We start from the raw sequence: 24,567 nt of genomic DNA, 5'->3' as shown, positions 1-24,567 counted from the left end.
GCACGCTAGTTAATTCCGTTTGCTTGATGAGATTTTTACGTAATTGATTCTGTTTGGCAATTTTGTTTTTAAAAAGCAGGGATTCAGGCCACTGAGGGATGGGGCATCTCTGTGTTATGAAGAGGACTAGAAAACTTGGTTGTTTCTTCTGTAAAGAAACCTAAACTGGTACAGAGTACTGGATAGCAAATTCTGCACTCGCTCACCAAACCAATGGAAACGTGACCCCGATATAGAGTGCAAGCCCTTAGACATGGGGAATTGCACGCTTGTCCCAGATCCACAGTCCTCCCCCCCCCAACTCATGGCTGTTGGGCTCCCCCCTCCAACAGGTGGTCCATTAGCCAGCCTAGGGACTGGTGATTTCCTCAGCCAACTTTGCTCTGTGCCTTCTGGCTGGATCTCCTTACTCACATTATCTGTGAAGATCACCCCAAATTTCCAGATCTTGTACTTTATGTCAATGGAGGTCATCCTGAAGAAGAGAGGACAGAAGGGTGAGGAGGAAGCCAGGGCTGCGTGTGTACGAGGTCAATTGACACGTTTTGTTTCGACATACTCCTAAAGATGTTTAAAGCAGGCAAAAACGTGCAACTAACAACTAGGGTCAAAGCTGAGCTAGCAAGCGAAGGCACTGGGCATGTACACTCCCCAAGGAGGCTGCACTGGCTGCGGCACCTTGTGTGAAACCCAGGCTTGCATCTGTGTGACGTTGGGAACACGACACAAAGGGAACAGTAAAAATGCAGCCACTTGAAAAACAGAACCCTTACGTTCTCCACACCAGCCAGCTCGGTGACCTTATTTGACACTAACTAGAGTATCACCCACCAGAGCAAGATCTGCCTCCCCACAGTCACCACCAGCTCTGCCTGCCCCATCTCACCAAGTTAGAAAAGACTTGTCCGGTTCGGGCTTCTTCTCGTTCTGTGCTGAGATTTCCAGACTGCTCAAATCCATCCCCAGAAGTTCCGCAATCCTCTCCCTCCCATAGATGTCACCGTATTTCTCTAGCACCTGGAGGAAGAAGGGGGAAAGCTCTGTTTGGCCCCCTGCAGCCAGCGGGACCTTGGGCTTTGCTCATCGTCTCCATCTTGGCTGGGGAAGCCCTGTGTCATGCCCCCCCCCCACACACACCTCTACCCCAGACACTGGTAAAGCATCTCACCTTCCTCTTGATGAATTTGTCCCAATAGTTGCTTGGGAATGACCTGGAAAAGAGGCAGAACAAAGAACAGGATAAGAACCAGGGCTCATTTCGAGGGGGAACGCGCAGGAACGCAGTTCCGGCAGTTCCCTAAAGAGGTCACATGTCAGGTGGCCCCGCCCACCTGACTCAGCAATTTTGGGCCCGTTTCAGCCTGGATTGGGGCTGAAACGGCCCCGATCGGGCCTCTGACGGGTGGTGGATCACTCTCCCGCTCAGCAGCAGCCCGATCCTAACCATTTTGGGCCCCTTTTCGGCCATTTTCAGCCCCTTTTTGCCATTTTGGGCCCAATTTCAGCCCTGAATGGCCTGGATTGGGTCCAAAAAAGCCAGGATAGGTGATGTCAGGGGGTGTGGCACATGCAAATCAGTTATACTAATAACACACTTCTGGTGATGGCAAGGGGTGTGGCATATGCTAATGAGGTATGCCAATGAGGTATGCCAATGAGGTATGCTAATGAGTTCCTCCAGCTCCTTTTCTACGAAATGACCCCTGATAAGAACTGTGGTTTGCCCTTCTGCCACCATGCCTGGAGTTGTTTCATCCTCCTTCCCTCTCCTTCTGCGAAGGCCCTCCTGCTCCCAACTCATCTGATCTTCTGCTTTCCCTCCCCTTCTCCCTGGACTCCTCAGGCCACCCCAGTTCTTCTCCCATCTCACTGGCGAGGTGCCGCTGGCAAATTCCAAGAAGGACACACAGCAGCAGAGGGGACGTGGTCTTCTCCTGTTCCACCCCCAGTATCCAGGAAACCACCACTGAACAAGGAGGGCCCACTTAATCGCCACGGAGAGAGGCCAGCCTCCATGAATTAGCCTGTTCCTTTTCTAAAGCAATACAAACTCAACAGCCACTGCTGTATCTTGTGGCAGTAAATCCAACAAGTTAGCTGTGCATTCCGTCAAAGAACGCTTCCTTTTATCTACGCTGCAGCCACTTGCCCAGCTATTTCTCCGGGCAATCCAGAGCTGTATTATGAGGCACGGAGAACGGTTTCCTGCTCTCCACTCTCGATCCACCCCATTCAGACCTGCTGGCAAGGGGCAGCAATCGTCCTGTATCCTGTACAGCACCTCGTGTGCTGCTAATACTATACTACTGTTAATGGCTGATTCCGCACACATTGGATAATGCACTTCCGAGATCATATGGAACTGGATTTTTCGAGTGTGAAACAAAAAATCCACTTCCAAACGATAGCTAAAGTGCATTGAAAGTGCATTATCCAAAGTGTGCGGAATCAGCCTATATAGACAGGGGTACAGCCAAAAGGGTATGTTTGCAGGGGTTTGCCCAATGTGCAGGATTCAGCACCACTGCATTATGGGAAACTTTTTTAAAAGCTCTTGGAAGCAGGATCCGGGATGAAAGGGGAGGGGGGGTCACTCCTTAGCCGCCCCCCCCACTGGATCCTGCAGGGCGGCTCACGGTGCGTTGAGGACCAGGCGATCCCACTGGCCCTTGATGTCATCGTCCTCCGGCTGTTCCGTGATGTAGAGGCCGTCGAATTCCAGCTTCCGCGCCAGCTCCTTCTCGCGTTTGAAGATGACCAGCGGCACCTTGAGACAGTTGTAGCCAATAATGCACAGGAAGGCCACCAGCGTATGGATGATGGCCAGGAACTGCAAGGCCGGCTGCATGTAGCCTGTGCTCTCCTCCAGGAAGAAGTAGACCACACTTTCCTCGTCGTCTTCGTCCCCGTTGCCATCTCCACCGTCATCCTCTCCGCCAAAGCCAGACCCGGACCCAGAGCCTGCGTCCAGTTCTCCTTCGAACCCAGACCCCTCAAATTCCTCCTCGCCAGGAGGTGTCTCTGACACCTGGGCAATGGGAAATAGCAATGGGAGAGGAGGTCAGGCTGCGACAAATTGGGAAGGGGCTTGTTCTTGGCCCAGATGCTGCAACAAGTACCCAGCTATCCTTGGCCTTTGGCACTAACCACTTTGCCTACAGCTCTCCCCAGTATTGGTATCTTGGCTTAACAATAGCAACAACAATAGTGTGCTTATACTGCTCTTCTAGACAGAGCAGTGCCCCACTCAGAGCATTATTATTCCCACAATGCAACTGGGGAGCTGTGCTGGGAGGACTGGCTGACCCAAGGCCGCCTGCTGAGCTCATGGCAGGAGTGGGAGTCGAACCAACAGAGTGCTGATTCACAGCCCAACCACTTAAACCCTATGCTGCAGGAGCTCTCATCCCTGGGCCTGTCTCAGGCCCCTGAAATGCTCTAAACTCCACCACCACCACCCAAGCGAAGGGAAGACAATCTGTGTCCTTCCCTTCAGTTTCTCGCTGTTCTCTTGAGCCCAGAGATGGCAATCTGGGAGGACCAAGATTCCTACCCCAGCCTTCTTACCTTGTAGAAGAGCAGGATGAAATTGATGGCAAAAGCCAGGAAGAGGGCAAGGAAGCGCAGGTTGTAGAAATTCCTGGACAAGTAATTCTGGAAGGAGAGAAGAGTGGCGAATTAAATAAATGGCAAAACATGCCTTTGAAAAAAGATACAGAGCCCCCAATTCTCGTGCCAACATGATGCAAACTCAGTGTGGACCAAGGAAAAAATAAAAATTCTGTAACCCGGACACAAGTTAATGTATCTGCTGACTGGCTTTGCACCCCAGATTGCACTGGCAAAGCAGGGCATTGCAGCTATGCACTCCCCCCCCCCCCACACACTGCTGAAAACCATTCGCCAGCCCATGAAATATCCTAGCAAGCCTCTCTTCACAGCCTTATGGACTAGAAACTTGCATTAAAAATAAAACACTGAGATGCTCGCTCTGCTGATTCTTGTGCTCAGTCCCCATTTATTTATTATTTCATATTTATATCCCGTCCTCCCCGCATGCGGGCTCAGGGCAGCTAACAACATTTAAAAACAATTTAAACACTTCAAAACATTTTGTATTGTGTGGTGGCAGCATCAGGCTTATAATATTTTGCATGCATACTGTGGTGGACAGTTTTTCATGGGGGGGCATTAAATTCCCCCCCCCCCGGCTGGCAGAGGCCCAACCTTAGCCATGAGCCTGGCGGAACAACTCTTGTCTTGCAGGCCCGGTGGAAAGACAATAAATCCTGCCGGGATTTATACTTTCTATAGTTGTGTAGGATCCAGATGCTCTGTAGCCATTTTTAGTATCAAAGAAAGAAATGTCTGAACAGAAGCCTACCTGGAAGCTCCACTGACGAATCCCAGGCACATGAAACTCATTATTCATTCATTCATTCATTCATTCATTCATTCATTCATTTCATATTTGTATTCCGCCCTCCCCACAAGCAGAAATGAGGAAATGAACTCTGAATGTGCTCAAAGGCATGTTCTCATTAGGGTTTTTTTTTTACACCACAAGTTCCAGGTGGGAGCAATTGTGTGGGCATGGGCTTTGCAGGACTGCCCTCCGACAGAGCGCGCACACTTCTTGCCCGAAACAGACAACCCGAGACCACCATCAGGCAGTTCATCACCCGAGTCCCCGCTGCCATTCCCACTGCCAGGTTTATCCTGCGGGCCTCGATGGGCTACAAAGTGGCCTTGGATTTGTGCCCCTTTGACAGTCATGGCCACTTCCCCTGGTAATCCTGGGAACTGGATGAATGGTGAGGGGATGGGAAATCCTGTGTTTGAGATCCCTAGTGTGCCTGCCTTCACAGAACTACAGTTCCCAGAGTTCTCTGGGGAGAGGGAATGACAGCAGAGAGTTTAAGGAGAGTGTGGACATACCCTATAACAGCGGTTAAGTTTAGGATTCCCCCCTTCCCAGAACCCCCTCCCCAAGCCAGCTATGCAAGAAGAGCTCTAGCTCTAGCTCCATGTCATCTCCAGGAGGCCTAGAGTGAACCGGCATGAATGGACTTTGGTAAGATCAACCAGCTTTGGAACCAACTCAGAGAATGCTTAGTCACAGTCAGCCAGCAAGAAGTATTTTAGCTAGTTAGAACATACTTAGATCAGCAAGCTGTTATTTGTTTTCTGCCTTGCCTAAATACTTTTCAAGAGTGGTTTCTGCCCTGTACACGCTCCTATGTTCTTACTTTAATCACTTCCTATAATATATTTTGCCAGCCTGTGCCCAGTGTTGCTTGCTAAGGAGGTACACACACTCAAAAGAACCCAGGAAGCAGAGGTGCTTCAAACAAACAACCAGATCTCTTAGAGGCTCCTAGGGGACCTGGCCAGGACAGCCATCAGGGACGGGGGATGAGAGCCTCTGGGTCGATACAATACCCTATAAAGGTGGTTAAAGCTTAGGATTCCCACCTTCCCACAACCCCTTCTCCAAACAGCCCCTACCAAGAATTTTATCCTCTGGATTTCCAGCTCATTCCAAAACTCCATGCCCCCCTCTTCGGCTTCCTTCTTCTCCCGCTTCTCCACCTTCTTCTTCTCCGGGACAGCTGGTTTGGGTTTTTCTTCCTTCTTAGGTTCCTCCTCCTCCTCCTCCTCCTTCTTCTTCTCCTCTTCTTCCTCTTTTGCTGCCTTCTCTCCATTTTCAGCACTGAAGGGAGAAAAAGGAAAGACCAGCTGCTTACGGAAGGCCACAAGAACAGCCCTCCAGGTTCAGATCGTTTGCTCTATCTGCTCCAGCATCCTGTTTCCCACAGGGGGCAGCCAGACGTCCCTGAAGGCCTCCCCTGTGGTTGCCCCCTCTATCCCACAACTAGTATTCACAGGTGTGCTGCCTCTGACCATGAAGGTTTCATTTAGCTATCCTGGCTGGTATCCATTGATGGGTGCGTCCACTATGAAGTTGTCCCACCCCCTTTTAAGACCTGTTATACTACTGCTGCTGCTATTACTGCTACTACTAGCTCCAGTTATATCCCACTCTTCTAGACAGATTAGTGTCCCAGTCAGAGCAGTGAACAAAGGCAGTGTTATTATTATCCCTACAATACAGCTGGCGAGCTGGGACTGAGACGACAGGCTTACCTAAGGCCACCTGCAGAGCTCATGGCAGTAGTGGGAATCAACCTAGCAGAGTGCTGATTCACAGCCCAACCACTCAATCTTTGTGCTACAGCAGCTCTCGTAAAAATAACTGTGCTTATAGACTGCTGTTCTAGACAGAGCAGTGAAGAAAGTCAGTGTAATTATTATCCCCACAATCAGCTGGCGAGCTGGGACTGAGGGGAGCGGCTTGCGCAAGGCCACCTGCTGAACTCATGGCAGGATCAGCAGAATGATTCGAACCAACAGAATGATGATTCACAGCCCAACCCCTTAGCCTCTGTGCTGCAGCAGCTCTCTAATGCCCATCACAATACCCTGCGGCAGTGAATTCCAAAAATTTCACTTGTTGAGCGTTCTTCCTTCTGCCTGCCCTGAATCTACTGCTAATCATCTTCACCAGGTGCTCCTAAATTCAAGTATTGTGGAAGAGGAAGAAAAAGTTCTTTCGATCCACTAAGCCTGGGGGAACTGTGTACGACTGCATGGCTGTTCTTAGTTTTACATACCGTATTCTGGTTTTGCTGGTGATGGGAGGGGAAAGGATAGTAAAACCCTACCCGGAACCATTTATGATTAGCCTTCTACTACCACCTCTCTGGCTTTCAAGCATATCTTCGCCATCAGCAGGACCGGAACCCTGCGCTTTCCATAAAATGAAGGTGAAGGCAGGAGAACTGGGCACTCCATCTACCATCTACCGGGACTGTTCTGCTGCCTTGTAACACTGCAGCCCTGCCACTTAACCCAGCTCACGGTAACAAGACACTCACTCGGCTTTCTCGGGCTCCACTGGAGGTTCTTCGATCTTCTCTGGTTCTGCTTCCACTTCCTCCTCCCCTTCAACCTGTCAGTCATGAGAATACAGATTGGTGACCTGATATCCCAAGGGTGGGGAACAAAACCAGCGCATGTTTGGCTCACAGGTTTAGCCCAGAAACATTGGCAGAAAAGAGGAGTCTTCTTGGATCCCAGATGCCCTTTTAAAGAGGGACAAAAAGGATCCAGAATCTCGGAGCCATACGGTATGGGAATCCTTGGGCTTTACTATTCCAGAGGGATACACTGTCTGAATGTGCCTCCATAAAACTAGGAACAAGCTGACAACCTTCTCACTGGCATGCTAGCTTGATCTACAAAGGGAGTATTTTATGTGAGGAGATTTGGGCTCCCCTAGCTTCAGCACGATCTGGTGCAGGCCGGCAACGAAGACCCAGGATGCTTCCGCTTGTCTGCAGTCCCCGTTGTCTCCAGTCCCAGAGTAGAGAATTGACCTGCCAACCCTTGGCTTGTACCCGGCAAGTCTCCTTTTTCTTGTAAACCGGGGATCCAGGGTTCCTGGCTCCCTGCCCCCACCTCTCCCGCTCATTGTCCAGGAGTCTCTCCCAACCCCTTCACAGAAACTTCCTCAACCTCCAAACCTACTATCAGTTTTCTCTTAAGGATAGGTGATCCTTCAGGTGTGGGAGGCTCCACCGGAGTCGTGTCTCCCATATCCCCAAGCCCGCCAGGCGCATCAGGTGCCATGGACCGGAAATGCTCTTTCTTTGGGTCTACTCCAAAGACCTCGTCACCGTCCACAGGAGATTCTTCCTTGCCGGGCTCCGCTATTTCTGCCTCTTCCCCTTCCTCGGCCATCTGCTCAACCTCCTCAGAGGGGGCCACGTCCCCATGAACTTCGTCTTGCGTTGGGTCGGGCATGCTGGCCAGCAGCTCGGTCACGGTGATCTTTTTGGCCTCCTCTACCAGGCCGCCACCAAACAGCGTCTTCCAGAGGAGCAGGAAGATACCCTTGAAGATGTTACAGAAGAAGAAAAGGATCCCCATGAAGACGGTATAGAAGAAAGTAGCCACGCCAACGCCCATCTCCTTGAATGTCATCTTCTTGATTTTGCGGAACTGCCGGCGGACGTTGCGGTAGGTGAACATGCGGAAGAAGTTGATGACACTTTCCACAAACTCCCCAAAGGCTGAGGATGCCTCCGATGGTGCTGATACCTTCTCGGCTTCCCCACCTTCGGCCCCTTCCCCTTCCTCCTCCTCCTCTTCCTCCTCCTGCCCTTCCTCCTCTGAAATCTGCGCCGCAATCTGCATCTCAAAGATGGTATCCTCGCAGAAGTTGATGAAGAGCTCCATCTTCTCCGACTCGCCCCCTTCGTTGACCACATCAAAGATGAACTGCCGCTTGGATTCCTTCACCTGCGGCATCTCCCACTGGGTCTTGTTGGTCTCACTGATCTCGAAGTAGATGCGCTCGATGCGCTTGCTAGAGCCCATAATTTCGATGCGGCCCAGGTAAGGGCGGAAGTAGTTCAGGATGCACTCCGCCAGCTCCAGGAAATTCTTGAGGCGGTTGTCGTGAGGCATGTGCTCAGACAGGTTGGTTAGCAGCACTGCGATGTTGAAGCCGATGTCTTTGGCAGGCTCTTGGAAGCGGTTGGCGAACTCCTCGAAGTCGATCATCTCGTTCTCGTCGGCCTCCGAGCAAGACAGCAGGAACTGGATCTCGGAGGGGGTGTACTGCTTCTGGCTGTCCATGGCCTTCTGGAAATCCTTCTTGGAGATAAGCCCCCGCGGGTCTGTGACATAGTCCCGGAAGGCATCCGACACCACAATGTCCTTCAGCTTCAAGAACATATCAAAGAACTTGAGGATCATCTCCACGTTGCTGGAGGATTCCACCAACATGTCCACCATTTGCCGTGCGATGGTGCCATTCACCACGTTTCCTAAGAAGACGCAAGGAAGACAAAAGCAACCAAGTCAGTAATGGGAAAAAGTGTTGAAGAAAGATGTATGACCCACAGGTGGCTGGGATGGTGCATTTTTTTTCTACCCAGATTATCGGGCTGTGTTGCAAGAAGGAGCTCACAGAGATGCTTTGGGAGGGACAGGGTCTATATACTACTCTGCTGGGTATTGTCTGCTGATATAGATATATGCCAGCTAGGGAGTTTTCCATGTTGCTAAACATGCCCGTGTAAATTAGTTATCCTTTGCTTCAGAAAGATTCCATCTCTTTGCTCGGCTCGATGCTCGTTTTTCAGATTTTCTCCCACCATGCTCTATTGTATCTCCTTCCGTGAATGTCCTAACTGTTGTTCATTATTGTACTTCGCTAAGTTAATGTCCTGAAAACAGAAACAGCGGTTTCCTTTCTCACACTTGGTCAGAGGGCAGACAAGAATGAATGGACAGGTATGTTGATGAATGGGGACACTTGAGGAAATAAAGACGGTAGAACCAGCAAGCAGGCATGGGAAAGGTCTTTGGAGAGGTGGAGAAGCAGAGAAGCAGAGAGAGGATATATTGGGAACAAGGAATAGCACAGTGCAATAAAGCAAGCAAACAGAGGGCCTGAGTTCAGCCCCTGGCATCTCTACTTCAATGGATTCCTGGGGCAGGAAAAGACCTCTCTGTGCTGGAGAACGGATGCCAATCAGAGCAGACAAGACTGAGCTAGACAGAGGGACCAATGCTATAAACAGGTACGGAGCTGCCTATCCTCCAGCCAGCCAGCCAGCCAGCCCTGTACTAGCTCCAGCTCTCCAAGGTCTCACGCAAAGATTCCATCCCTGCTTCTGGAGACTGAATCTGAGACCTCAAAATACAGTAGGAGAGCATCTGCTTTGCGTACGGAAGGTCAACGGGTTCAAACCCCCCCAGCATCTCCAGTGAAAAGGATCAGGTTGGCGGTGCTGGGCTTCTAGTCAGAACAGGCAAGACTGATCTCGACAGACCAAGGGTGCGGCTCCCTACAAGGCACGTTCGTGTGCATCCACGCCAGACGTTTGCTCCAGCACCGGACGCTGGCCTTGGGAAGCCAGAGAGGAATACGGGGGAAACTGCGCAAGGCTCGTACCTTCTAGCAGGGACAGGAGCATCACCACCATGTCCTTCTGAAGATCCAGCAGCTCCTTCAGAAGCCCAATTTGGCTCGAATCCTGGAGCGGGAAAGGGAGCAGAAGGCACTGAGCACTGCGGGAGGGGAGGGGCATCTCTGCCTCCTCCCTCCCTGTCCCCAAGAACGCGCACCCAGCGCACCTGCCATGCTCACATCCCACGTTGCAACTCTTTTTTATCTAAACACACACACACACCAGCCAGCTCCTTGCAGAGACCAGGCCAGGTGTAAGTGTGGGGATGGAGATATGGTGCTGTAACTCTGTCAAGAGCAGATGCCAGGCCGTGACCACCAAACCCTCCAACGGTGTTTGCCTTATGACCAGGAGGTATCACAGCGCCTGGCCAGAAGTTTGGTATCTGAAGTCAGGTTAGGTAAGTCCAACTCAGCCTGCTACCAGGTGCGGCTGCAACCCTGCCCTGGGTGAAGAAAACACTTGGCTCTCGCTGCCAACCTGCCCAGATGCCCTCTGCCTGCTTTCCCTCTAGCTTTGAACCCTCCTTGAAAGAGAACAGCACCCCTGAAGGACCACCCCAAGAGCTGCCGTAAAATGTGCACGGAAACAGGGGGCGCATGTCTCCCTCGGGAGAAGTGGCAACTCCCCCTCTTACCTCTGGGTAGGATTCGCTCCGAAATTGGTCCTCGTGGGCAGCGCAACAGAGAGATAATTTTGGTGAAGGGAGGAGATCATCCCCAGGGTGCCTCCCTCCCCGCTGCCGTTTCCCAGCCCCGTTCCCACATCACCCCACTGAGAAGAGGATGCTGGGACTGGGACTCTCCCTCTTTGCCTGCTCTCTCCCGCAAGGAACACGCTGGGTGTCATTTAGACTACAAACTTGTAGCACCTTTACTTCGCTCGTGCAGTCACTCCACCCACAAAAAAAACCTTAGGAAGTACTGACTGGTACTACGAACTCTCTGTGGAATATTCCTGCCCGCATGGAAGCGTGATTCCCAAGGCTTCCTGGGAAGAGGGAACAGCTAACTCACTAAGTCTGGAATGCAGAAATGCCCATGGTTACCCTGAAGCAGATGGCAAGAAGCAGTGGGGTTGGGTTGGGTTTGGAGACAACGGGCTGGATCCCGTTCCGCTAGTAGAGGGGCTTTCCGCCAGCGGAAGGAGGCTCCCCCTGCTCTAGATTGCTGAGAGATCCTTCGTGCTAGAGGGAGTCTCTGTCCACTCGAGTAAGGGATCCGAGGGATCCTACCCAACCTCACTGGCCAGGCGCCACGCCAGCTGCAGCTCCCAACCAGCGAGGGTGCCAGCGAGGGTGCAGTCATCCCCCGATGTGCATCTGTTGAATTCCCCTCTCCCACTCACCCCACCCCCAAGCCCATGGTGGAACAAAACACGCTGGGATGGGGCATGAGCCAGCAAGCCAAAGCGATGACCAAGCAGGGCCCTTTGCCCACCCCATTTGTGAGGGTGGTGGAGAGGGGCGGAGAGAAGCAGGGAGGACAGAAAGAGAGGAAGTGGGGGGCCAGGGTGACGGGCCAGCACCAGCCCTTGCAGGCGTAGAAAGGAAATCAGGCCAGATCAACCACAAATGCGTCCCTGAGCCAAGGGATGCTGGGGGAAAGCTGAGCATTTGCCCCTGCTTTGCTAGGACTGGGGCCTTGGGTGGGTGAGTTAGGAAGGAAGCTTTTCCATACAGGAAGGTGGTGGAAAAGGTGTAGCACCACCTCCAAAAGAGGTGGTGCTACACCTCTGAAGATGCCAGCCACAGCTGCTGGCGAAACGACAGGAACTACAATGCCAAGACCACGGCAATACAGCCCGGAAAACCCACAACAACCATCGTTCTCCGGCCGTGAAAGCCTTCGACAATATAGCGAAGGCAAGCGGGGTTAGATTTTGGTGTCTGGAGGAAACATGGCAAGACTGGCTCATTATCCCGTGATCTATCTTCTGAATATCTTTTAAAACTCATCCTTCCTCAAAAGGAAGTGATGCGTGGCTCTCCTTTTCCATTTTATCCTCACAAGACCCCTGCAAGGTAGGCTAGGCTGAGAGATAATTACTGGCCCAAGATCACCTGATCGTGCTTCATGGGAATTTGCACCTTGTGCTGCTTTGTGGCATTAAAAAATGGATCCCGGCTGGTGAAAAGCAGGTTTGAAGGTTAAAACATAGGCTGTTTTTAAAGATTTTCCTCTTTTTCTCTTAGCTGTTGGGGTTTGGAGGATCTGTGGATTACATATTCTTGTACATCCTTAATTAATTTATTTTTAAAACTCCAGTTCTACCTCTGTTCTGAGCACTGTAGGCTTTATTTGTCCCAGGAGTACAATATTGTAAAGGAGGCAGGGGGTCTCAAGCCAGGAACTCTAGGACCAGGCACTGTCCTCTCTATGACAAAGCAGCAGCTTGGCTGAGGAGAGAGCTGCTTATCTGCCCGCTACTGCCACAGATGGCCTGGGGATGGAATTGCAGCTACCCACTCAGCAGAAATCAGGCGACATAGGGAGCCAAGGGTTTTTTTAATTGGTCATCTCAAACTCCTGACCCTTGCCTACCTTCTTCAGCCCCACACAGACCTGGCTCAACCCATTTCACCTTCAGGCGACCAAACAGAAGAGGTGCCTGTGACAGGTGCCGTCCAAAATGCACTTGTCTCTTGCTTTGGCCTCCCCTTACTACGGCTTCAACCCTATAAAACCAGTTTAAAATTGGGACAGAAACACAAATGGGTCTGTGCAACTGCACTATAACTTGGTCTGGCCAGATGAAAAGAAGGGGCAGGGTAAGGGGGCACTGAGACAGAAAAGCAGAGGGAAGGAGGGAGGGGAGGAAGAGAAAGAGAGAGGCGTTATGCGCTGGCGTGAGATGGCTGCGTGCTACATAAAAGGTTCTTACGCCGTTTCGAAGTCCTGGGATTTGGGTCATCTGTCACACATCAGAATAAAAATGTTATTCAGAAACATTTTCAAGAACATTTTTGTATTTTGCCAGGTGTACCATCCAGCACGTTCCTTTATTGCTCAGATTAGCTGCCCTCTCTGTTTGGGGGAGCAGGTTGTATGTGCAAGTGTGTGTGTTTGGGGTAGGTAGAGGGAGAACGGACAACATTGATCTTTACCATCACTGCTTTCCAGGGCTTTTTTTCTGGGAAAAGAGGTGGTGGAACTCAGTGGGTTGCCCTCGGAGAACATGGTCACATGGCTGGTGGCCCCGCCCCCTGATCTCCAGACAGAGGGGAGTTGCCCTCCGCGGAGGGCGATCTCAACTCCCCTCTGTCTGGAGATCAGGGGGCGGGGCCACCGGCCATGTGACCATTTTCAAGAGGTTCCGGAACTCCGTTCCCCCGCGTTCCTGCTGAAAAAAAGCCCTGCTGCTTTCCAATGGAAGAAGAGATTGTGGGGAGGGCAGAGAAATCAGGAAGCTTGGCTCCTTGCCAACCTCCTCTCCATCCTTTAACTGCTAGATTTCACTCCTTCCCTGAGTCCTAGAGTTAGAAGGGTCGTTAGAGGCCGTACAGTCCAACCCCCTGCTTGATGCAGGAAAGCCAAAGCTCACGAAAGCTCCATCCCTGACAGAGGAGTATCTAGCATCTGCCGGAAGACTGTCAGAGAGCTCACCAAACCCCTACACATCAAACGCAGCCCAGATCAAACGCAGGAGCCCTCACTCTCCAGTCCACCACACTCCATGGAACTCGGTAGTTGTCTGGGGGGAACTCTCTCCAGTCCTACGCTGCTCTCCCCTACCAAGGCTACGAGGCCCCTTCCCTAAATGAGAGACAAGATTGGGGGCATGTCTGTTCTCTTCCCTGCTGATGTTTCATACCACAGCACCAGGAATCGATAGAAAAGAAGTGAGCTGCGACTCACGAAAGCTCCTACCCTACCACAGGTTTTGTTAGTCTTGTAGGTGCTACTGGACTCTTGCTTTTTTCTACTGCTACAGACTAACACGGCGACCCATCCTGATCAGGAATCGTGGCACATAACCGTCATGTTTTCACCGTCCTATGCTCTGCAATGCACATGTGATTTCAGTCCCTCTCTTTAAGCCACTCAAACAACACCAACCAGTAGTGCTGCTATTTGGACCTGCCCGACATCGGGGTGCAAGCCGCCAGTCACAGAATGAGGGCTCGGCTGGTCCCAGCCTTGGGGCTTATCTTCTTGGCAGGCACGACAACAAGTGAAATGCCTCTTGCAGGGTTCATCCCATCCCAGGGCTAAAAATTTCTGCCCTCTCACAATTGTGAAAAGGGCTTGCAAAAGCAGTCCGAAGAACTCTCTCCAGATTTCTAGGTGAGTTCGAAGATGGAAGGGAGAGAGTACAACATGGGGGAGGGGGGCACGTGTCTTTCCCTTAAGTGCGAAGGTGACATGGTGGTATAAAGGAAGGCCAGATGGTGGAATACAAAAATGGTTCTTTTTGAAAGGAACACCCAAAGCTGTTGCTGAGATTGGGGACGGGTAGGAGAGGAACACAGCAGGCGAGCCCGGGGTTAGTGCAGATTAAAAGGAAGACTGTGCCACAGACAACCTACCCCCACCCCAGATCACTCCTCATCACTGCCATATTCATGCTGCTTCTCCCTCCCCCCACCACAAGAAGGGGGCTCCTCAAGACTGTAAAGCCCTATCAGAACCCACACCTGAACCTACAGCTGTCCAGATGATGGTCCGTATAGGGCAGCCAGCAGCCAACTGGGATATTTAATGGCTTGTTTGCAAAAGATGGGAAGAAATAGTAAAAGGGTTCTGTAATTTGGAGCATTTCGGTTTCTCACTTTGGGTAGAACGCCCACCAACCTGCAGCCTCCATGGACACAGTTTGGCTACCAAACGCATGAGGTGGGCTACAAAATGTGCCAAAAGTTAGCTTCACTGCTGGGATTTGGGGCAACCAAAACAGCAATCTTGGCTTGGTAAAGGGAACGTAAACATTTGAGCTTGGTTTGCCAATCAGCAAATCTGGCTACTGGCCCGGACTGTGGCATCAAATCCCAGAGATCCGGCTACTCTGCTGTGAGAGGGTGGGGCACCCAAGTCCACCTTTTGGGCTACATAACGGACAAAGTCTTTGTTTCTCAGACTTTTGGCTCATCAGTTTGTAACTGACACCTGGAACTTGGGGGTCTATTGCTTCAGCATAGCATAAAAGACGGAGAGTTTTTAGTCCACAGGTCTGGATAACAGATGGGGTGTCGGGGCTCGCTTTCCCTTGGTGCCTGCTCCCTCTGCTTGCTGCTACACCCATGCTCATGTGTGCTGTTGATGAGCAACCCTGGTCATAGTCCTGCCACTTGTCCTTTCTCAAACTTTGGACAAAGACCTCCTTTTTTTTTTTTTACCTGGGCCAACTTCATCATCATGTGAGCAAATACATGGAGGAAGCCGATGACAGCATCCCACAGTCTGCTGTGAGCCAAGCTCTGCTGGTTCCCGGTGCATGGTCCCTGGAGAAGGCAAAACAAGGGGAGACAGATCCGTCGCAGTCACATACTGTAGACTTTAAACGGGCTGTCCATTGGCTGCTTGAGGACATGCTAGTTCTTCTGAATATTCACAGGTGTAACAGAACCTTAAGGTATGCGGCGCCTGAGGGTGACTGGTCAGTTGAGGGATGTGCCGCAGAGCGGAGGAGGGCATGTGATTGGTGGGCGGAAGTCAGAGGCTGACGGAGGGGAAACTGAGTGGAGTTGGAAATCAGGAAACTGGTGCCAGCATCTCCATCCATGCAAACCTGCACAGCCTCAATTTGCCATGAGGCCATGCAGAGAAAGGAGAAGAATTTAACCCTTCAACCTCCACTCAGTTTCGCTAAGCAAAGCTGGTCTTCCAGTTTTGTTATCCGTACTTTAGAGGAGGGAAAGACAAGTTTTTAAAGAACACACTTTTTCCGTTAAAGTGCTAACAGAATGGGGCTGGGGGCAGGGGCGGGGAGAGAATCTGGTTTTATTCAGTGAAAACCAAATGGAGGTTGAAAGGCCCCAAGGCCTTGAGGCAAACACCGGTGGTACAAGCCTGCAAGTTACATTTCATAAATGTGGAGGTGGCCCTAAGGGAGAGAGGAGGCCTGGAGACAGGGTGGCTGACCACAGGGGGACGCAGTGGCCTCGGAAGCAAGAAACGGAAGGGGAAGGCAGAGGGCTGAAAGAGCAAACAAAGGGGGAAAGTAGGTCTGGGGGAAGTCTTGGCAAAGTACCTCTAGACGAGGGATTGTGTGCTGGTGATGGGTTGGAGACCAGGGGCTGGGGAAATGCTGGGAGACTCCCTGCTTGCCACAGGCCACTCTGGGCTGCCATATCTGCCTCTGCTTGCCTGAGCCCGCCTCCTTCTTCTCCCCCCGCATGTTTTTTCAATCCCAGCCGCCATCTTGCCCTTGTGAGGAATGCTTGGATGGATCCTTCTAACTTGGCTGGCGGCCTTGGGCCCAACTCTGGGTGGGTTCCCACCTAGGCCACTATGTCTGGTCAGCATGAAACAGGAGGAGGCTGAGATCTAGCAAAGTCGCTTGGGCAGCAGGACCTCTTTCCGCCTGGGGTGCCCTCCCTGGCCTTACCTGGATGTACTCGGTAAGGCTGTTGAAGACTTGCTTGGCCACAGCCATGGCTTTGGAGAAGTTGCGCTTGCCCTGCTCATCGATCACGTCCTTGCCTGAATAATACCAGTAGAAATCACTGATCGACTCCTAGGAATTGAGCAGGAAGAGGAAGGGTATGAGCGATTGAAACGGTAGCCAGCTTTACCTGCCCCACTTCCCACCCAGCTTAGGGCCAGTGGAAGATCTCTTTAAGCAGTGCCAGAATACACTGACAATAATCCCATCCAGAGTTTGAAGACCTGTGAGCAGGCATGATTCCCCCACCTGTTACCTGAGATGTATCACTCACACACCCTCCAGTGCCTCTCATTTAGGGACTATGCCCTGCACAGGACTGGACTCCCTTTTTATGTAGGATCTGACCCAAAGCCTAGAGAGCAAGGCAGCTATGGACTGTGCCACAGAGAAGAATGGAAGATGTTAGTTAGACTCAGGGGGAGCGATACAGCCAACAGCTGCAGCAAAACCATTCAGAGAGAGCCTATAAACTAAAAGAGGACACTTTGGCTGCCTTGCAATGTGATAAGCAAACCGCAGTTTGAGTGCAGTCTGAATAAGTCTCAATCTTTGGGGCTTGTGTGTTTTCTCCACCTCAGCCCAACACAGAGACAAGACTTTAAGAAGGTTTAGAAGCCTTTGTGGTGCATTGGAGATTCAGCAATGTCTGAATACAGGGGCTTTAACAAGCTGGTGTTTGTCTCTATCCCAGGAATTGGGATCCCAGTCTGTGGTTTAATCTTGTTTTAAGAATCCCAGTTTGTAGGCAAAAAAAATTTAATCCCCATCTGCATGAATTCAGACCATCCAACAAACCGGGGTTCAACTGAAGACCAGGAAGTCTTCCATTTTGGTGCGGTGCATAAAGGTAAGAAGGAGAGGGAAGGGAGCACAAACTACGGTTTATTTTGTGATGTCTGAACATTTTGTGGACAAAACTGCTCACTGCCCCCTTATGATTAGAAAAAAATCCTGGCAGGAATGCTTTTGAGCACAAGCAGAAAACTATTCCCCAGAAAAGGGGGAAGGGAGGAAGGGAGGGAGGGAGAGTGACCTAAGAACAGAGTGTCTGTGAGCATGTGCAGAGTGTCTTTCCCTTGCAAAAGGAGCCAGGTTCCATTTTTTAGAAAAGAGATTTTAAGGACACAGGACCACATTGGGCAAAGTGGGTGAAATTCTGGCCAAGCTGGTAAGGAGTTTCCTGGCTAGATGGCGAGCCCAGCCAGTACAGGAGGCACAGGCCGACAGAAGATGCAAGTGCCCTCACCTGGAGCCGCAGAAGGTAATCCACGGTGCAGATGATAATGTTGATAGTGGTTGTGTTCCCCGTTTGCGTCCGCAGGTAGTTCTGGAAGTCTGCAGGAGCATAAGACAGTGGGGGTGTGAAGATGGGGGCAGCTCTGGCCATGGACATCACTGCTTTGGTCTCCCCCCCCACTTCCGTTTATCTGCACAACAACCCCGAGAGGTAGGTTAGAGGAAAAGGGAGAGAGAGCTTGTGAGTGTGTGCATAAGTGTGTGTGAGAGATTAGCTCAACGTCACATAGTGAATTTTGTGGCTGAGCAGGAAACAGCACAGGTTTTGGAAGACTTGGGTATAGGAGTAAAGTAGTAAAGAGTCCAGTAGCACCTTTAAGACTAACCAACTTTACTATAGCATATGCTTTCGAGAACCACAGCTCTCTTCGTCAGACAAAGATAGCTGTGGTTCTCGAAAGTTTATGCTACAATAAAGTTGGTTAGTCTTAAAGGTGCTACTGGACTCTTTACTATTTCCGTAGTGAGAAATTCCCACAATTTATTAAGCCATGGTTGAACTGTAAGTGGAATTTTGGACTTCCAGGATTTTGACATAATTGCAACCAGGTCCTTACGAATTGCTGGGATGTCAGCGTTATCCCATAAATTAAGCAAAACAAGTTCAGGGGTTGGTTGGATATTATAGCCTGTGATTTTGTTTCAATTATATCAAAGATCATTGCCCAGTAGCAGGAGACTAAAGGGCAGTCCCACCAGCAATATGTTCTTCTTAGAGCCAAGCTACAAGTGACGCCTGACACAGGTTGGACGCTTGTCAGCTTCCCTCAAGTTTTGATGGGAAATGTCGGCGTCCTGGTCTTGCAGCTTGGCTCTCCGTCTGCTGTCCAACCGACTTTTCAACTGTCACTTGTCCAACATTCCGCCAAGCTGCCTACATTTCCCGCCAGAACTTGAGGGAAGCTGGCAAGTGTCCAACCTGTGTCAGGCTTCACTTGTAGCTTGGCTCTTAGTTGCTAACCAAGGGGCAATCCTTCTTGCTTCCATTCTGCTCATAAGTCCCCTCTCACCAAGCTAAGGGCACCCTGCCCCACCCACCCACTTATCCACCCCATATCCATATCGATTCCCATTTCCCCTTCTAGAGTATCCATCGGCTCCTGAACAATTTCCAAATCCACCCAAGGCAATCCTGTCTCTTCTTGCCTTTGTGAACCCACCGTTGTTGTGTCCTTCACAAAGCAGCTGCAGAAACCGAAAGAGGTCCTGGGTGAACAAGTCGTCTGCCATCACTTTCTCTCCTAGAAAGGGAAAGGGGTAAGGGAAGAGACAGAACTGGCCAACGTTAGCAGGAACCACGTGGGGGAAGGGGAAGGGGGCAAGGGGCGGGGGGGGTGGAGGATGCGGTTAGTGCAAGCGGGGATTCTCCAACGCTGGGTACAAGAAGGGGAAGCAGTTCCGACAAGGCAATCCACACTCCAAGAATGCTCCTGGCACACCAATCGGAGCGCAATCCTGCAAACCTCACTCGGGGCTTAGCTCTCACTAGTGATCAAGGGGAGCGCAAGTGAGCAGGGAGGAATACACGAGAGTCTGCTCACTTGCCGTTCAAGTGTCATTCAAGTGACGCCTGACACAGGTTGGACACTTGTCAGCTAGCCTCAAGTTTTGATGGGAAATGTAGGCCTCCTGGTCTTGCAGCTGTAATGGAGAGCCAAGCTGTAAAAACAGGACGCCTACATTTCCCATCAAAACTTGAAGTAAGCTGACAAGTGTCCAACCTGTGTCAGGCGTCACTTGTGGCTTGGCTCTGAGCCTGCTCAATAGAGAGTGATCGAATCCCAAGATAAGGACAATGGGACCCTGGCCACTTAACTCAAAGAAATATCGCAGGAGTAAAAGGGGGAAGAAAGAGCCAACATGCCCGATGGTTGTTGTGGGTTTTCTGGGCTGTATTGCTGTGGTCTTGGCATTGTAGTTCCTGACGTTTCGCCAACATGCTCATTAAGCAGAATGAGGTGTGAGAAGGAAGCACTTAGGGGGCCGGGCTATTCCACTGCAGGTTGGGGGGACACACTTTTAATGAGCCCCTCTAAGCTAAAAAAAAAAAAGTGCCTCCTTGGAAAACCTGCACAGCAGAGAGAAACCCTCTCCCCAGTAAGCTACTTTACAACATTCCTGGGGAGTTTTAAGTGTCAGGAAGAAGCAAGGAATGTGGTACAACCCAGAGTTCCAACACTTCAGTCTACCATCTCTTTCTGTATAACATGTCTACTGCAATCCTAGGCAAATGTTAATCCAGTCTAAGACTTCAGTGGGCTTACACTGGAGTAACTGCATAGGATTGCACTGGTTGATTGGCTCTAAAGTGCGTGTAAGGTGATGTCTACATCAGTTTCCAAACTGGACCAAATAGGGAGTGAACAAAAGGAGGAGAGGAAAATGTGTGACATTAAATTATCATCAGAGGACCGCTAGCGATTCCCACTGCACTTTCATGGTGAATACGACGGAGGAAAATGCTGACGGACAAAAGTTTGTCTTTGAAGTTCCCACCACAGCTGAAGAGGCAATCCACTTCCTCAGCTATGTTTCTGAATAAAAAGCAGCTTGCCTCTTCTGCGGCACAAATGGCCATGGCACAAATGTTAAAGAGCCTCCGGTTGCACTGCCCAGTTCTCGCCCATGCTAACTTCTGAAGGGTCCTCCTACATGGTAACCATAGTATTAAGAAAATTAAGGCCTGCCAACTACAAGCTGACCTGATAGCGGTCCTCAACACAACAAGGGTTAAAACTCTTGAGTAAGCAGTTCAAGAGCCTAAGGCGATTGGGCTTGTGGAGTTCAAGAATTATTTTCTGGACAAAAGACGAAAGCATTCAGGTATTCATGGACGACTGGAATTTAGGGGAGCTGAACCAAAATGCGGACTGCAGAATTGGCCCCAGCATTAGTAGGATCAAGAGTGACATGCATTGTGTTAGGGGATCTTGTGGCTTCTTTGTGTAAGGGGCTGGGACTGTGTGCATAACATGGTAATTGTGTGTCATCTGTGAAATTCCAGCAAGGGTACAGAGCTGACATATATAGTCCCTTGCAAGACCCCTGTACATCTAATGAGGGGACTAGAGTATTTAGTGAAGGGACGATGGTAGAGAAGAAGAGAGCAAATGTTGAAAGTGGTGTATGGGAGCAGGGCTTTTTTTTCGCTGGAACGCGGTGGAACGGAGTTCTGGCAGCGCTTGAAAATGGTCACATGGCCAGTGGCCCCACCCCCTGATCTCCAGACAGAGGGGAGTTTAGATTGCCCTGAGTTTAGATTGCCCTGCCATGTGGCGCAGAGGGCAATCTAAACTCCCCTCTGTCTGGAGATCAGGGGGCGGGGCCACCGGCCATGTGACCATTTTCATCAAGGGTGATTTAAACTTTAAAAAACTCCCCCCTTGTTCCAGCTGACCCAAAGTGATGTCATTGTGCGGTCCTGAGTTCCACCACCTCTTTTCCCAGAAAAAAAGCCCTGTATGGGAGTATACCTGGGTAAGTGGGAAGAGTTTTAATAGCCATAATCAATGTTAAAGACTGATTTATTCCTTCTAATTTAAACTATATTGTGGCCAAATTTTAAAATGTTAACTCTGGGAGAAGCACCTTCCAACAACAAGGGAGAGACACTCTGAGTAAAATGCAAGTAAAGGGGTACAAAGGTCAAGGAAGGATGGAATAAATTCCAAGCAACGGATCAGAATAAAGAAAAATCATCAACAGGACCAGGGAAGAAAAAAGTTTAAAAAGAGTAAGAGTAAAGCTGGAGTAAGATGAGAGTAAGATACTCAGGATTTCACCCTGTCTCTAAGAGTTAATATAATTAGTTGCAGAAGGTCAGTGACTGGGTCACACCATTCATTGAGTGGCATTGGTCATTAATGAAGGTATGAATCCAGCAGTGAGGGAGCAAGAATGCTGACTAGGGAGCCCAATTTACAAGCACCCTCTTCATTCCTCCGGGTAGATTCATATTGGTACTCGTGCATTAATGACCAGCCCTTTTCCATTTTTTATGAAGTTGCCACCTCCATTTTATGGACAAAGTCAAGTCGTTACTGGGTATCTTCCCCCTCTTGATTGACTTCCCTGTATGTTGAGACTCTCATGGCCCTCGGAGGGTGGAACTGGGTGTGGGCAAGACCGGGAAAAGTGCTGCCCCAAACCATCTGGGTCTGCTTTGATTTAAGAAAGGTTCTAGAGCATTAAAAACAGGAGTTGACCTGAAGGGAAGAGCAACTAAACAAGAACAACACAATTACTACAAGGATATCATATGGATAACACTTTGTCCAAGAACTACTATAGCAACAGACGCCTAGATCACAGAACAAGAATGCAGCAAAGTTATTACAAGGACAACACAGTTGCTACAGGGATACTACAAAGACAACACATTGAATATATCAGGATTCGGGATTATTGTGACAGACTCTTGAGCATTAGGCAAATGAAACAGAGCTGCTACAAGGATAGCTAAAATGGAGCTACTACATTGTAGTTACTACAAGGTTACTATGAAGACAGCGTGATTACTGTAGCAAGATTACAACAATAAGAGTGAAACAGAACTTCTGCAAGGATGGCTCAAAAGATTTATAAGGACAAGATGGTTATTACAACAGGATTGTTACGTGAGTGATACTCTCATTCTATAACATTAAACAATGGCCGCAAAACAACATCTAAACAGAGTTACTAAAAGGACAACAGAATCCTTTATTACAAATGCAGCGTATGTGTGAAGCGCATCTAGAACGTCATTCCTACAAAATGCGACAATGTTAAGCTCAGATACACACAGAAGTAAGGTGCCTTACTAATATGTTCTGATAAAAGCAAAAAGTTTCTAACAAAGTTGTCACAATTCACCACACTATTCATAAAGATCACAAGCACTACAAAGAAACTCACTGGTTATTCTAAAACATCTTGAAGAATGACTGTAAAGACACTGCTAATTTCACTATGCAACTCAGTTACTACAAACACTACACTTAGCTGTTAAAGATTCAGCGCAGCTATGACAAGCACTACGAGCCTCATAAACGATGCTAGCACTTTGACATCATACAGAGAATGCCGCTCATATTCACTACGTACATGCCCCATTTCTTCAGACGGGAAAGATATAAAAAAGGTGCAGTGCTGCTGCTGAATAAGTTACAACAGAAATACTACATGGCTGCTCTGCAACATTGCTACACAACACAGCTAAAACAGCTACTACACTCAGGTACTACAAAGATACTATGCTATTATTACTATGTTTGCACACACCTCACAAAAATACACTGGAAGCACATTAGGTGAGTACTAGGAATACAGTATTTTAACAGCAAAATTACAAATACAAAAGGTATCACAATGTTACTGAAGAAATCATTGCAACAGCAAAACTACAAGCTGAAATTGTGTCCACACAGTTACCACACATATAATACAGACTGTGGTCACATCTATTAAGTGTCTGCGCTTACTCCAAACAGAGAAACGAGGGGAAGGACGGTGTCAGAAATGGCCTGCTTTTTGCAAATTCACAAAGGATTAAATCGCAGTATTTGCGAAGGGGTAAACGTGTTCTTCTGATCATAATATGTCCAGCAAGGCTGTTTCCTGGGAGTGAAGGACTTTGAGTGAGATGTGATTTAGAAGAGCACTAGCTTGGAGACCATGGTTAAAGCACGGGACAGCTGTTAGTGGGCTGAGAACCAACTGAAGGGGTGGGGAATTAGACCCCGGGGGGTGTTTTTGCAGCTAAATTGTTGTGCTAAATGCATGCGCCAAATGGTTTGCTAATCCACTAGCCCAACCCATACTGATCAGAACCCCCTCAGGACAGCCAGATGATGTTGGGAGCTGGGAGAAAAGAGATTAATGCCAGTTTTAAGGGGGCGTAAATTCATTCCATTTAACAGTGCTGGCATCTTCTGCTACCCTGATAGAAAACCCCCAGATACTACGTGGAAGGAGCAACCCAACGTCCCAACCTCAATAGGCTCCCATCTAGGTGGAGGGGGAAATATAAGAATTGCATGTATCACTACGTTTTGAAACCAGAGAGCTTATTTACTACCACAGTTCTAAGGACAGAACATCCAACATGCCCTCAGACCTACAAAGTTACACCAGGATGGGAGCCATGGAGACAAAACGGGGCTAGTTTGCTCTTTCATAGCGACGTGGTAGTCTCCAAGGAACACACCAGTCCAGGAACAATATGTCTTTATCTGTCTATACCTCGCCATGTGAAAGCAATACGACAGAAATCCTCAATGTTGCAAAACATGGCTCCAGATATCCCCTACTATAAGATCAAGTGTGGGCTTGACACAGCGTGCTTTATGTGGAATACACAGAGCCTGCTGGTTGCTAGGACTCTTGCAAAGAACACTGGGGCAGGTGGATTAGACTAATTCATGAAGGAAGACAGGTCCGTCAGTCTGTTAACCAGGATAAAAGAGAAGTCCAGTAGTACCTTAAAGACAAACAGCATTAATTCCAGTATGAGCTTTTGTGAGGCAGAGCTCACTTCCTCAGATACAATGAGAAGAAAGCAAATAATCTCTCTCATTTTTACAGAAAATTACAGAAGGGGAGGGGGAAAGAGGGAGAAGCTGCACAGAGAGACACCAAGCAT

At 49.6% G+C, this 24,567-nt stretch overlaps 1 protein-coding gene across 11 annotated transcripts in view; it reads right to left on the bottom strand.

Moving 5' to 3' along the window:
• Positions 1-24,567, bottom strand: part of RYR1 (ryanodine receptor 1) — a 145,620-nt gene that overhangs the window by 7,253 nt on the left and 113,800 nt on the right. For 6 of the 11 annotated variants that reach the window (XM_054999024.1, XM_054999028.1, XM_054999030.1 and 3 more), the window contains 13 exons: positions 19,106-19,186; positions 17,896-17,984; positions 16,590-16,718; positions 15,379-15,483; positions 10,028-10,109; positions 7,591-8,894; positions 6,939-7,012; positions 5,509-5,713; positions 3,568-3,654; positions 2,637-3,028; positions 1,169-1,211; positions 887-1,017; positions 415-475 (listed from right to left, as the gene is read on the bottom strand). In XM_054999024.1, the coding sequence (XP_054854999.1) occupies positions 415-475; positions 887-1,017; positions 1,169-1,211; positions 2,637-3,028; positions 3,568-3,654; positions 5,509-5,713; positions 6,939-7,012; positions 7,591-8,894; positions 10,028-10,109; positions 15,379-15,483; positions 16,590-16,718; positions 17,896-17,984; positions 19,106-19,186 (2,783 nt within the window). Of the gene's footprint in view, positions 1-414; positions 476-886; positions 1,018-1,168; positions 1,212-2,636; positions 3,029-3,567; positions 3,655-5,508; positions 5,714-6,938; positions 7,013-7,590; positions 8,895-10,027; positions 10,110-12,926; positions 12,957-15,378; positions 15,484-16,589; positions 16,719-17,895; positions 17,985-19,105; positions 19,187-24,567 lie in introns of all 11 variants that reach the window. The other 5 variants (XM_054999019.1, XM_054999023.1, XM_054999022.1 and 2 more) reach the window with 1 other exon arrangement.

This window comes from Eublepharis macularius, chromosome 15, assembly GCF_028583425.1.
Source record: "Eublepharis macularius isolate TG4126 chromosome 15, MPM_Emac_v1.0, whole genome shotgun sequence".
In the NCBI taxonomy this organism is placed as follows: Eukaryota; Metazoa; Chordata; class Lepidosauria; order Squamata; family Eublepharidae; genus Eublepharis; species Eublepharis macularius.
The sequence above is the reverse complement of the archived record's forward strand: the minus strand, read 5'-3'. Positions and strand labels throughout refer to the sequence as shown.